The sequence below is a fragment of the Hypanus sabinus genome, chromosome 1 (genome assembly GCF_030144855.1).
Source record: "Hypanus sabinus isolate sHypSab1 chromosome 1, sHypSab1.hap1, whole genome shotgun sequence".
NCBI lineage: Eukaryota > Metazoa > Chordata > Chondrichthyes > Myliobatiformes > Dasyatidae > Hypanus > Hypanus sabinus.
The window spans coordinates 167,049,875-167,065,523 of record NC_082706.1 but is presented as its reverse complement, the minus strand read 5'-3'; the positions used below and the strand labels follow the sequence as shown (position 1 = coordinate 167,065,523).

Genomic DNA, 15,649 nt, shown 5'->3' with positions numbered 1-15,649 from the left:
TCTTGCACATAACAATTTAGTCTGATTGAGCTGTCAGCAATCATTTGTCCACAAGGATGCCACTGGATAGAAATTCCTCAACATTATTATACAGAGAATCTTGCACAAAATGCTTCCTTTGCTGGGTTATGAGCAGTTAGCAAAAGAGAGATCAGAAAGACAATGTAACTAACTATAATTAATATTCTGTGGTCATTTAAATAACATTTCTTTTAAGGTTTTCTCCAATGTGATTCTTTATTTGAGGCATCATTCCATTCTAAAGATAAAGAAATACCAAGTCAGTTATCAGTATAAATTAATTGCATTTTTCAGTTCTTTCAAACCACAGTAGGATTATTCCTAGTCATGAAAGTAGTGATTCTTAGTAGAGATACCATGATTGTCAATTCTTTGGTATTAAAATAAATATCCAAAACATTTCCTTCTCCATTCTGAGAATATCCCTTGTGGAAAATAGAATCATTTCTTAAAATCTATGATTGAATAATATCTTACAAAATTTAGTCACCTTTCTCTTTCCTCACAAATGTTTCTTAGAAGCCCTTTGTAACTAGAACAAAATCTCTATCTATAGCACTGTTGTGTAACTTATTTTTCTCTTTTCATACCAATAGAATGCCATCATGGTAACTTAGTATTCAATTTAAAATTCCACTCAACATTACCTTGGAAGGTAGTAACTGTTCAGGTTTTGGTGAACAAGTTACGGTGGTTGAATTATATTTGCCAAATAAAGTCCTAACTTACTTGTTTTACCTTTAGACTGCAACTCTGTTCATGTTCTCTGTGAACATGGCACAAAGACAATAGCAGATATTTTTAGCATGGCTGCAGTAGTGCTGAATAACAGTCTAAGACCAAAAGCTAAAGTAGAACAGTCTTTATTAAACGAGTAGTTTTGTGAATTTTTGTGATTTCATACAAACACCATAAATTTTTAGTCCTAGGTATTTTTTTAACCCTGGTTGTAGTGTAGGATTTATGTCAATTGAAATTGGAGAAGTTATCATGGTTAGTCAAGGTCTATCTGTAAGTCGGGGTCAGATATTCCCACAAAATGTGGGCAGGGAATTCAGCTTATGCAGGACCACAAAATCAGAAGTACCTGACCAAAAGTAGAACGTACAAAATTCTTCAACATGTGAGCTTTGACTGGACAGCTAGGGGTCCGTGAACACTTAATGAGGTCAATGTTAACTGAATTGCATATCTTGAGGGAAACATCTCAGAGGAATTAAGTGATACCCAATTAAATCTTTCCCAAAGGTGTAAAGATTTTTCAAACTGTGAGCTTTATTGGCACATTGTCGGAAGTACTCAGAATCCTGTCCCGGTTGGAGTGGAGAAGCTGATGTAATTGTATGGAGACTGCTGGTCCTGGCTAGAGCTGATCAAAAATTTCCTAAAAAACCTTCACAAGACACCCAATTACCTTTGAATAAGTGCCAGTGTGTCCTGCATCTATCTCGGATTTAAGAAGTTGGTAACCAATGTAAGAAGCTCATCGTACTTTGCAAGGGATGCCACAGAGAAAAATTTGTGTGAACAAAATAGTCCTACGTAGGTATAAAGGCAAGTGATGTTTATGCAAATATACAAAAAAACGTGTAACAACATTGTGAAGGTTCGGATTTAGAATGTAATGGGGAGCTAATGCAAGGCAGAATGTTGGTGCAAGGGACTAAGAACATAACTTTCTTCATTAATGAATGCCTACAAATAAGTCTATCTCCAGATGCTGCCTATACAGTGGTACTTGCTCTTCAAGCAAGGTATTCATGGCATCTATAGTGTTATCACTGGGCTCTCTGGTATTCCCAGGGAAATCTATCATTATCACGTCCGTGGCTGGCTGGTTGCAAAGCATGATGGAGCTAGGTGCTCACTCCAAGGTATTCATCTCCTGTTCAGGCACCAGAGCATTTTTTAAAGTATTCTTATGGTTTTAGTCATTTCCTATTCTCTTTACAATTGCTGGGCAAATATAGAAGGAACGCGAGCCTTGGGAGTAATGCACACAAACTGCTAGAGGAACTCAGCACGTCAGGCAGGATCCATGGAGGGAAGTAAACTGACAAAGGTTCAGGCAAAGACCTTCAGCTTTGCTCAAGATTTCTATCATCTGCGGAATCTCTTCCGTCCTTAGGAGTAATTTATTTATCTTTATTGACCAGCTGTCATCTTGGCTTGTAAACTACTGACATATGGCACTGAAAAAATCCAGCAGCATCATGACAATTCACAGTGCAATGCAACTTTATGTGGAAGAGCCTATAGCAAATGAGTTGTACACTTGGGGGGTGGGGGTGGAGAGGTGCAGTGAGCATGTATTTTCAGGATGTGTTAGTAGGTACAATAGCTAAACTTGAGATCTTTCTGAATTCTGAAAGTTTGTTTGAAAGTCCAGATCAATTCCAAAAATAGCCCTTTCCTATTAAAGAAGACTGGCAGGCTTGCCTCAAAACTCAGGCAGGAATTTGGCATGTCTCAATGTAACTGGAGGAGAAAAAAAAATATGGCTATTGTTGCACTTAGCCCTGGGCATGCTGTGCACCTTGGAACTCCAGCTGTAAAAATGAGCAGTAAATGAAAATTTTAAAGAATGCAGATACTGGAAATCTGAAATAAAAATAGAAACCGCAGGAAACAGTCAGCAGATCAGATACCATATAAGGTAGAAAAACACGGTTAACTTTCAGAATCTGAGCATATTTCAGGTGCAGAGACATATAAACAGAACTATCCAAGTCTTCATGATTCAGATGTTAAAGTCGATGTGAGGTTTACCTAATCTTCCTCCACTGCCATATGGGTCATACTTATGTCATAATATGAACTTTGGTAAACCCATTAAGAAACTAATAGTTCAAAGTAAATTTATTATCAAAGTACGAATATGTCATCATGTTCTACCTTGAGATTCATTTCCTTGTAGGTATTCACATACAATAGGATCAATAAAAAAACTACAAACAACTAATGTACAAAGAAAGAGAAAATGTGCAAAAAAGTAAATAAATAATACTGAAAGTATAAGTAGTAGTGGACTTGAAAGTGAGTTCATACACTGTAGAATGCATCCAACTTATTAATTTACAAAACTTCAAAGAAAATTTTATTTCAAATAGACCACTATTTTGTATGGGTCATAAGTTATTCAAGAGCAAGAAACCAAAAATATTTAGTGTACTTAAATTGATAAGGTGGATTTGCAGCAATGTTTAGATAAGCAAAGGCAACTGTTAGCGGACAGACAGATTCTAAATTATAAACGTGATCCTAAAATAATTTGAATTCACAATTTCAAGAAAGGGAGTTTAGAGTAGGAGTGACCTATTAAAATTTTGTGATAGAGAGAAGAAATCACAGCTATTTGCATATTTCCCTTCCATTTCTTGCCTGGAGAATGCACAGTTTTTTTTCCCAGTGCATTGCTGTCCAAGACACATAAAAGGAGTTCAATGTACATTAAGCCAATAAGAGTGATGGGACAGTGTACCAATGGAAGATAGAATATAGGACAGTACAGCAGAGGAACAGGCCCTGCGGCCCACAATGTTGTGCCGAACTAATTATATTAGTAATCACATGGCTAACTAAATTGAACTCTTCTGTCTAGGTAATGCCCATATCCCTTCACTTTCCTCACATTCATGTACTTACCTAAACATTTCTTGAAAGTTCCTAATGTATCTGTCTCAACCACCACCCCAGGCAGTGTATTCCAGGCACCCATCACTCTCCATATAAAAAAAATCTTGCTCCTCACATCTCCTTTAAACTTATCCCCACCCACCTTAAATGCATGCCCTCTACTATCAGACATTTCAACCCTGGGGAAAAAAAGATGCTTTTTGTTTATCTATGCCTCTCATAATCTTATAAACTTCTATCAGATCTCCCTTCAGCATCGGCCATTTTAAAGTAAACAACTCAAGTTTGTCTCAGCCTGAAACATCAGCTGTACTCTTTTCCATAGATGCTGCCTGGCCTGCAGAGTTCCTCCAGCATTTTGTGTGTGTTGCTCAGATTTCCAGCATTTGTAGATTTTCTCTTGTTTTCAAACATGATAATTGACTTCTTAACCACTCTGTCAACCTATGTAGGTGTCATATAGTTATGAACTTGGACCCCCTAGATCACTCTGCTCATCAACACTGCTAAGGCTTTATTTATTGCGTCTATTGTCACTTTCTGCCAGGAAGAGAAAGTATCTGAAATACTTTTCGAGGGCAAGACAATGAAGTGGGTTCCATACCTGAAGTTTCAACTGTTTCTCTGCACAGATGATGAGTGTTTCTTTCAGATTTCCAGCATCTATAGTTTGTTTTATTCTTACAATGCAGTAGAGACTGTGGAATTTCAAGGGAGAATCTTGAGAAGATGAAATTCATAGAATTCAGAATGAGTGACATCAACCTGTCCAAATTTTGCATATTTCTCACTGCAGTCAAACTTAGTGAAAGTCTTTTGTGAAGGAAGTTCATAGATCTGGACTCTAAGTCCAATTGACTTGAGCTACGCTTTGATGCACCTCTACACTATTATTAAACTGTTGTGTCAGATTTTCTAATCACCTTTTATACTATAAATAATGACCCAACTTTGTTTTGGATCAAACTATTTTTAAAACTAATAGTTAAATAAAGATTAGGATACTTATTAAAATTGAGCGTTATGTTCATAGATCAAGACTGAGGCACCATTTTCCATTATATTTATTTAATTCCATGCCAAAAGATAAAATGTGATGAAATTAAATAATTTTGATTTGAATATATACACTTTTTCAATTTGTTTGCAATGCAGTTTTTTTTTATGTTTCCAGAAAGACCCCGCATTACTTCAGAGCCTCAGGATGTAGATGTTGTCTTAGGAAATACTGCCTACTTCACTTGTAGAGCTGAGGGGAACCCCAAACCTAAAATTGTCTGGCTCCACAATAAGTGAGTATTGATGCCGATATTTTTATTCTTTGCTGAAATGTCTGCTTTTTATTTCCACCAGTTTTTTATTAGTATGGTTATTTCAAGATAATTGTTATGATGGTGGTAATTTGGAAGATTTAATAGAAACTGAGCTGAAATGCGATTTTAGATCACTTTTTGATAAGTTCAAGCAATCTATTAATCATTAAATAACTATTCGGTGAAAATGATATTATTAATGTAAAAGAGTTGATGTGTTAGCTGCTTAATTGAAATAGAAGCAAAGTTGGAAGATAGAAACATATCATGGAAGCCTATCTTTTTAATGTAATCCTGTATATATCATGACTAACAATCTCACTAAATATTGGATGTAATAATTAGAAGAAAGTAAAAAATCTATGCACTGCCAAGGTGTTGTTGACTTAAGCATAATTTCTGCCTGATCTTCCTCTGTTAAGTTATTAATTGCCATTCACTCAGCCAACTCTTATATGCTCGAATTCTGCGTATTTCTATCTCAGGGCCTTTCCTGCTCATGATTTGCCTCAGAACTAAATGGAGCATCAGGTGCCGTGACAGAGTAGTGGATAGCACTACACTATTACAGTTGGAGCGTCAGAGTTTGGGGTTCAATTCCAATATCATATGTAAGGAGTCTATATGTCCTCCCCGAGGAATGCATGGGTTTTCTCTGGGTCCACTGGTTTTCTCCCACAGTCTAAAGACATATCGGTTAGTAGGTTAATTGGTCATTGTAAATTGTACCATGATTAGGCTAGGGTTAAATTGGGGGTTACTGGGCGGTGTGGCTCAAAGTCTTCTGCACTGTATCTTTAGATAAAGCAAAATAAAATAACATAACTTCATGGGGTATACAACACAGAAAAGTTCCACCTCTGCAGTTTGTGAAAGGTTTAGTTTTCATCGAATTCTATCAGTATAACCCTCCAAAAACTATTCCCTCATATGCTTTGCATGAAGCATACCAAAAAATATCATTTTTACTACTTCCTCCAGGAGCAAGTGCTGTATTTTAAAATGTTTTTGGTGAAGGTTTTTTAAATTCACTTCTTTTGATTGAGTATCTCAGTTTTGCTATCAGTCATCCCACCTTGTTAACTATTTAATTCCCATGCTTGAATGGAGTGATTGAAGTATTACAACATTTTAAAAACCTTCAATAGGAGCTTAAAATCATGTCTCTACATTTTTAATTCTCTGCTATGCTTTTAGATTGTTATGGTCCCCTGAAGCACCATCACTTTTAATATTGTATTACTTTGTCCCAATTACATCTTTGTTTCTTAAACATATAATCTATTTTTCAGTTAAAAATGTAAAACTTCACATTTTCCAATTCCTTCCCATTTTGAAACATTAACACTGTATTCTTGGAAACTGTTGCAATTCTCCTTAATATATCTATCCCACCCATTTAATATATGCCTTTTGGTAATCTACATATATTTCAGAATCAGGTTTATTATCTCTGGCATGTGACAGGAAATTTGTTTAGCTGCAGCAGTTCAATGCAATGCATAATATAGAAGAAAAAAATAATAAATAAATTACAGTATACATATATTGAATAGATTAAAAATGTGCAAAAACAGAAATAATATATGTTAAAAAAAGTGAGGTAGTGTTCAAAGGTTCAATGTCCGTTTAGGAATCAGATGGCAGAGGAGAAAAAGCTGTTCCTGAATCGCTGAGTGTGTGCCTTCAGGCTTCTGTACCTCCTACTTGATGGTAACAGGGAGAAAAGGGCATGCCCTGGGAGCTGGAGGTCCTTATCTAATGGACGCTGCCTTTCTGAGATACCACATATATCAGATCTAAGTTCATTATTTCATGTTGTCCAACAATTCACTTAAAAATTTGTGATATTATATAGTGTTAGAATTTTTTCCATTATAACAATCATTTCATAACTCTCCAAAAATTCAACACACCAGTTTCTGCACGTGTGCAACCTTTGTCCAGGTTATGCAGCTGCCCCTGCAATTTTCCATTTGGAGCACTGCAGAGGAACTTAGATGCTCTCACTGTCTAAATTCTTAATATTTGAAACATTCTCATCAACTTGAATTCCCAACCCTAACCCTAACCCTAAGACATTCCTGAATTACCTCACCATTGCACACTCACATCCCTCAGGAATCACTTCTTTAGCCTGGTCCACCTTGCCACTTCCCTAATCCTCAAAGTCTGATCATTAATTATTCTGTCATTGACAAAGGCCTCGTGGGCCTTAAGTCCATGCCAGTTCCCTATTGAGCAATCCCATTAGATCCCCACCCCTCTCCTTATTTCTCATGAGGTACTTCTCTCTCAATGGGCACCAACTGCCCATTGATTCTTTTGCTACTTCTCTACACCATGATCATCATTGTGTAGAATGACATGGGCGATCACAGTCTATGACCTTGATTGTTCTTGGCAGCTGCTCATATCACTTGCTCCCATGACTGGGGGAGGGATGGCATTAAGTAGGCATTGCACTTTGCCCAAGGGTGACCTGCAGGCTAGCACAGGGAAGGAGCTCCTTACACCTCCTTTGGTAGAGACATATCTCATCACACCTCCCTATACTAAGGGTTAATTTACAATAGACAGTTCAGATGTCAGAGGAAAGTGGAGCCCCAAGCAGTCACAGGGAAAATATGCAAATATCACAGAGTCAGCAGCCGAGGTCAGCACTGAACTCGGGTATCTGGGTCTGTGATACAAAATACTACATCACCATGATGGGAATTCCTCCATTCACTCCACCTACCTGCATCAGCAACCCAAAGTAAAATGTATTATCAGAGTACATACATGTCACCACGTACAACCCTGAGATTTTTTTTTCTGTGGGCTAATTTAACCCATATCCCTAACCGAACCCATATCATTTGGCTGTCCATCATGCCTTTTACGCAGAACACCTTCTCACTTCTAGGAAAGAAGAAAGTGTGCAGCAACCTTTCAGTAGCCCCTGAGACCTCCACCTTTGTGCTAGAATCGCTAGCAGCAAGACTCCTCACCATTTGTTGGTTCCTGTTGCAATGCCTGTTTAATACACTTTCCAGGCCATTACAATTTTAGAAAATCAATTGAGGTTTGTTCACCATTTGAAATTCACATTAAATATTCATTGATTTTTAATATAAGCTTTTACATTTTTCTTTTAGACAATGTTCTAATAACTTTCTTCTTGCCATGGTATTCCAGCCAATATTTAGTTCCATCAAGTGGTATAGTTCTCCTCTTCTTAAATGTAGTTATATTAGCTATCCATCTGTTTATTGCTTTCCTGCTTTCAAAACTAAATATCTACATTGTCAGCATACCTGTCTATCTTTTAAACCAGTTTAAGATAGTTGAAACCCACTTAGTTGCATTTATTATGGATTTAAAGCAGGAATATGAACCAAGTTTTAAAAAATAACTATAATAAATTTGCAAAATTAGCCATTAAATGAGCAGCAAATTTTCACTGTATGATGGAAAATGAGCTATAAATCATATGGGAAATCAAGAAGTATAAGTATAAAGTATGTTTTTTTTGTGTGTTGAGTTACTTCAGAACAGGAGCCAATGGAGGCAGATTTATTGTTTCTGCCGTCAGATAGTACATTGATTTTATCTGTGCAGTCGGTGAAGCAGATATTATTTATCGAGTCCACAGTCAATGATGTATTTTGAAATTGGCAAAATAGGACAAAGTCTATTATAAACGGACTCATGGTTTAATCAATGGTTTGAGGTGCTGTATTAAAATGCAATTAGAAATTGGGAATGACGTTTAATGGATCAATTACTAATGAGCCAGCAGATTAGAAATTAAAGCCAATTTTTCCACTGCATCTGGAGAAACCCGAATAAAAGCAGTATGTTCACTAACAAATCTTACTGCTTTGGGGCCTTTTGCTAGCTCTGTCATTGGAAATATGAAGCTGGTTCTTCAGATGGAAGATTTGGGTTCAGTTAAGGTCTTAACTCAGACATGCAATAAAATTGAAATGAAATAAAACCTGGAGCACTGTTTGTTTAAAGTGATAATCTTTGCAGTGACAAATATGATAGGTAATTTTTTTTAACACTATTCAGACAACTTTAGTTTCATCTGATTACTTTAGTGAGGTAATGATGTTATCATTTTAAAATAACATCAGGTAGAGTGACCTGAGGCAAAACAGCACCACTTTATAGAATCTTGTCACTCCAACAAGCCAGCTGGTTTAAAATGGCTTTATCGTGCTCTGCACATTGTACAAATTGAGAGAGAGAAAAAGAAACATTCTTTGCTTTCCACCACTGCTATCTCCACATACCAATGTGCATACTTCATCAACTACAACAAAATAAAGCAAATTAGCATTGATTTATCATTACAATTTGCAAGAAGAAAGCATAAACACTTCAAATCATGTGTTAATTCTCATTTTAAATGACAAATTTCACCTCTTTATTACCCAGCCATCTGTGTAGAAAATATAGTATAATTATTTCCCTGACAATTAAAATAAAACCAGCAACTCTGTTTCACATAAACCTCTAAACTAGGAGCAATCTTGGAATATAATTATTCCAGTTATATATTTCATTGTTATTTCTATTGCAAAATACTTGGCTGAAAGGAAGTTGCATTTAAATAGCACCTTCCACCAGCTCTGAATTCACTAAATAGGCAATTAATTATTTTGACATATGAATTTATGTGCACAGGCACAGCGGGATGAGGTATGCTCAACTGAATGCAGAGTAGGTAAATATCCCATTTTAGATTAGTGTTGCTATTTTCAGGAATAAAAGTTGATCGGATTCAGAATCAGTTTTCATATCATTGCCATATGTCGCGAAATTTATTGTTTTGCAGCAGCAGTACATTGCAATACAGAATATAAAGCTATAAATTACACTATATAAAAAAGAAAGTTATATTAAATAAGCAGTGTAAAAAGAGAGGGAAAAGATACTGAGGTCGTGTCCATTCAGACATCTGATGGCGGAGTGGAAGAAGCTGCTCCTCCTCCTTGATGGTAGCAATGAGAAGAAGGCAGATCTTGGATGACAGGGTCCTTAACGATGGATGCTGTGTTTTTTTGAGGGATCTTGTTTTGAAGGTGTCCTTGATGCTGGGGAGGCTAGTGCCCATGATGAAGCTGGACAGCAAAAGTAAGCTTATCATTTCAGTAGAGCCAGGAAAAGACAGGCAGCAGACAAGCATCTTTTACTCTATTTAGCAATAAAGGATGGAGTAGGCTCTTCTGGCCCTTGGATCCATGCTGGCCCAAAAACCTGTCAACCCCAATTAACTCTAATCTAATCACAGGACAATTTATAATGATCAATTAATCTGCCCAGTACGTCTTTGGACTATGGGAGGAAACTGGAGCACCCAAGGAGAACCCACGCATTCCATGGGGAGGATGTGCAGAGACTCCTGGTAGAGCAGCATCGAAAATGAACTCTGTACTCTTGAATATCCTGGGTTGGAATAATGTCACACTGTTCTACCTTGGCGCCCTGTATCAATTTTGACAATACAGGTTTTCCTCAATACCGCACTGAAATGCCATTCCAGAGCATGCAGTCCCGTTTGTTAGATCCTATATCTCAGAGGTCATGGTTCTGCCATTAATGCAGGCTGATTCTGGCTTGAAACTTGCTTGTGAGAATTCTATTTATTTTCTGCTGTGGCGAACTTTGAGGAAATCTAATATTGTAAAATAATGATAGGATTAGATTTTGTTAGAATGCAAAGGGCATGGGAGGAATTAGAAGCATTATTGCCAATGGAAGACTGTTTGAGTCAACAGAGATCTTCATCTGACACTGAGATGCACATCTAGAATAGATTTGTGAACAGGCATTGAAGAGGATGCTGGAGGATTTCCTGAAAATTATTTAGCTCAGTGTAAACATAAGTTTATTTCTTTGTTTTGAGCGATGAGAGAGAAATTTCTGTACCATGTCTTTAATTTGTCTTGGAGTAATATTTACTGAACTAGAAAGTAAGTAGGAATCATACTTGTGGGCTACTCCTTCAACTGATTTTTTTAATGGTTATTTTGTTTTTTAATGTTGATCAAATGCAAATGCATGGACTTTAGTAGACAGAAGAATTATCCTCCAGAATCTAACCTGAAATCAGACAGGAGAATAGTGGAGAATAATGGAGAAAATGGTGCAGAAACATCTTAATGCTTCAACATTGTTAACAGAATTTCTCTTCCCATATTATCCCCTCATCATCCCCCATTAGAGATTGTTTTATCCCTGGATAGAAATGCCAACAGCAGAATTCAGCCTTAGTCCCCAGATGACTTCCATAGAAATCTTATATACCTGGAATAGATGACTTCCACACCTATTCCATTTAATGGCCATTTCTGATTATCATATGCAAAGTGGCAGTAAACTTAGGGATAAAGCAGTAAAGGATGTATGGACTGAAATAAAAGAGAATGATACTGCAATATTTTGGGAGTATAGAAACTAGAAATCTGGTGTTAGGTGCCTGGACTATTAAGCAGAAGATCTCAGCTACTCTAGTTTTGAGCTCTGTGTGCAATTATCCTGCTAAATGGTTGGTATCAACTACACTGCTGTATAAACCCAATAGACTCAGAAGCTACTGAGTATTGGGACTCAATGACCCATGACTGGTCAAAGTGGTGAAGAAACATTTGCATGGTATTAACACCACGCATGAGGGAACACACAGAAACCCTGTGAAAAATAACAGTAGAAGTCACATACAACCTACCTAACTGCCCCATCTGGTGCCTCCTGCAGCATCTGTGCAAGAGTTTACAGTTCCTTCATTGGCTTCATTTGTTACCTCAGAGCATACCGCATCAGGGAGTCAGCAGATCATTCTCAGTCCTGCAAGACTGTGTAAGATGAAGGAAATTGAGTTGGTGAGAGCAATGGAATTGAAAACTGGTCAAGTTAAATTTCCTGAATTGCCCATTAATGAGACCTGATAAATGTTGATGACAAGGGATATGGGAATGGACCTGCTCTTGAATATCAATGAGGGAAGACTTATTTTTTCCCTCAGAGATGATCATTAGTTGAACATTTCATGTTAAAAATATTACCTGGCTCTTCAAAACCTGAATGTAGCCCAAGTACAGCTCTACACTGGACAATTGGAAGAGTTGAGGACTTTGAAAATTACAAGTACCAGAACCTCCATTGTCACATCTGACAATCTATGCAACCTCCCTCTCAGTTCTTGATCTATTCTGTAACGTGTTGCTGTGTGTCAGTCTCACACTCAACACCTGCAGTTAGAGTCCATGTTGAAGGCATATAGTATTACTGCATGTACCCCTGTCTAATCAATGCTAAATCAGCAACTTGCCCAGACAAGACCTGCTACTTTCTCCTCATCAGTAAGACATCTGTGTTTGTTACCCTAAAGTGTTTATGATCCAGAACTCTTCCATTTATGTTGTTCTTCAAGGAAACATCTTCAGAAGAATGTATAGAGTGTAATAACTTGAAATATTCAGAACAATATTATTGATAATACATGGATTTTTATTGTAGAAGACATGTCCTATACTGCTTTTAAGGAACCGTATTAATTTCTGCATTAAGATCATTCATTAAAAAAAATTGTATCCTTAATTTGTTAATTCTGCTCAGTGAACCAAATGGTAGCTGCTTCGAAGGCAAACCATAATCCATGTAATCATATCCGGGTACACAAATAACAGATTTTCTTCAATAAAATCTAAAATGGTATTATTTCCAGAGGCATTGAATATCAAATCAATATGCCTTTCAGTGAACTTTCAAAGCTGGGACAATTCACATCAATACATTCTTGGTATTCATTGATTCCCAGTCCTTTAACATCACAAATCTGAAATGTTTGTCATTATAGTTACTTTATATCTTTTTTTTTGCTGTCTCCTATACTTGGATGTATATCTCTTCCTATTGACTTTTTTACCTGGGATTTAGGCTATAGTGAATCTTCCTCTCATCTTATCATTGAGAGAAAAGACCTTAGAACCTGGTTGATACTTTGCAGAAGTGTCTTATTAAGTCTTAATACTCCCCTTCCAACATGTTAAAATTTCATCAGAACTCATCTCTTCATCCAAACTTTTGACTTAAAGTTTCAGTGTTTGATTTTCTTTTTTTTTTGGTAATATTATCTGACTTCTATGAAGGCAAGTTGTTACAGGATTTCATGTGCATCACCAATACTTAGGCACAAATGCCAAGTAGGCATGAAGGCATTTGCAAATGAATTGTTTGTTTAATAATTTAGTCCTTAGCATAAACACTTATTGCCCAAGGCTAATAGAATAAAAGGCTCTTGAGAGTCCAGTTCTCTTAGATTTTAATATGTGGTACTAATAAATGGTGTTATTTTGATGTAAGGATGAAAACAGAGATGAAATAGATGTTCTGTGATAAGAGATCCTCTGTTCACAGCTTGCAAGTTTGTTTCAAATTGCAAACAGCTTTAATTTGAACTTGCCTGGAGACACTGGTCTAGCATTCAAGCACTTATGAGACAGGGTTTCTGAAGAGCATACTTTGTGAATCTTCTTACCCAATTCCATTGCTGTGTTGCTGAGGCACAACAGGCTTCAGAATGGGTCAGGGACTGCACAGATTCAGACAGACTTCCAGGTGAAGAGAAGTTAAGTGATGTCTTGTACTTGTAATGGGAAGTAATCCCACGCACTCTTCACTCCTCTCCCACAATCACTGGTGCTGCTCTGATTGGTCTGATTGCTCTGATTGACCAAGAGGGATCTACATGGGTTTCCTCGGGTTTCTTCCCACATTCTAAATGTGTACAAAATAGGGGTAGGAGTTGTGGGTCTGCTATGCTACATTTTCACCAGAAGTGTGGCAACACTTGCAGGCGGTTTTCTGATTTGATTTGAGGCAAATGATGCATTTCACTATGTCTTTCCATGTTCTGATGTACACATGACAAATAAAGCTAATCTTATCTACCTGTAAGGATGATAATTTCTAAGACACTTTCCCATCTCTACTCCCTTTCATCTGGTAATTTTGAAGTGGAATAATCCACCATCCATTATATTAAGGGAAAATGCACAGAAACCATTGTCACATGCACTGAGATACAGTGAAAAACTTGTCTTGCATATTGTTCATACAAATCAATTCATTACACAGTGCTTTGAGCTAGAATAAAGTGTAAAAACTACCAAAAAAAATGCAACGCAGGTAAATGATGGTGCATAATTATAATGAGATCATAATTAATTGTTGTTTGGGTGTGCAGAATTTGAAAGATATCCCAATAAAACCTACCCAGTTGTTTCAACAGTTCTTTCCAAAATTTTTGATTGCCAGAAATTAATAGAAAACAATGCACCTTCAAATAATCTTTGGAATGCTCAGGGCCATTAATCGGCTTCAGACTATATTATATCAATCATGGAGGACCAAAATAATTTCCAGCCGAAAACAAAGTTCAAGTGGTACTCTGCTGCTCAATATTAATCTGTATAAATATTCCTATAATTGGTGGAAACCCAATTAACAAAGTGATATCTTTTCATCAATGTATCTGCATCTGTATTTCAGCTCGAGGTTCCATCTTAACCACTCCAGAGGCTCTTGAGCAACCGAATGAGATGCCTAAACTGTCTGCAAAATAATTCAGGAAGAACATAAAGCATAGAACAGTACAGCACAGGAACAGGCCTTTAGCCCATAGTTAAGACAAACTAATTAAATGGATAACTAAACTAATCTCTTCTGCCTACACAATGTCCATATCCTTCCATTTCCTTCACATTCGTGTGCCTATCTAAATATCGCCAACATTTCTGCCACCACCACCACCCCAGGCAGTGCATACCATGCACCTACCTCTTTCTGTGTAATAAGCTTGCTTCTCACATCTCCTTTGAAATGTACCCCCTCTCACCTTAAATGCATACCTTTTGGTTTTAGGTTTTTCAATCCTGGGAAAAAGATATTGTGTGTTTATTCTATCTATGCCTTTTACAATCATATAAGCCACTGTCAGACTGCCCCTCAGCCTCTTCTGCTCCATGGAAAACAACCTAGGTTTGTCCAACCTCTGGTTATAGCACATGCCATCTAATCCAGACAATATCCTGGCAATAACTCTATTTATTTATCTTTCATATTTCGCCAAGGACAGCTCAAACTCACTCAATAATCTGCATCTGGTCTTATGCTGATAAGTGAGGGATGAGTAATATCTGTGGATTACTCACTGATGGTTATTGATTGAAAAGTAAGAACCTGTGTGTAGTTGCTGGATGAATTTGGTGGATTGTGTTTTGAAGGCCCCTGTAAAACATTAAGACTATAAGACCATAAAATATAGGAGCAGAATTAGGCCATTAGGCCCATCGAGTCGCTCTGTCATTTCATCATGCCCTGTCCAATCAAGAATCTTATCAACCTGTGCCTTAAATATACGGACATTACTCACTGTCTTTACCTCCTATGCCCTACAAACTAACCACACTCTCTTTTGCTGAAGTTTGCAGTATTGTTAAAACTCATGTGTCTCAACAACATCACCAATGGGATATTAATGCTAACCAATTCCAGCCTGAGTAAGTAATCGTCAGCTGATGTTGTGCAGAGCTGTGTGTATAATACTGGAATCCATTAGTCAGCTCAACCCATCATTTAGTGGCATGCACTTGATAAATTTCAGCTTTAGTAGGGGAGAAACT

The 15,649-nt window shown here is 37.0% G+C and overlaps 1 protein-coding gene across 2 annotated transcripts in view; it reads left to right on the top strand.

Annotated features, from left to right (window-relative positions):
* LOC132399901 (peroxidasin homolog) overlaps window positions 1–15,649 on the top strand; it is a 479,222-nt gene that overhangs the window by 284,012 nt on the left and 179,561 nt on the right. For both annotated transcript variants that reach the window (XM_059980804.1, XM_059980814.1), the window contains exon 8: window positions 4,832–4,949. In XM_059980804.1, coding sequence (XP_059836787.1) covers window positions 4,832–4,949 — 118 coding nt within the window. The remainder of the gene's footprint in view (window positions 1–4,831; window positions 4,950–15,649) is intronic.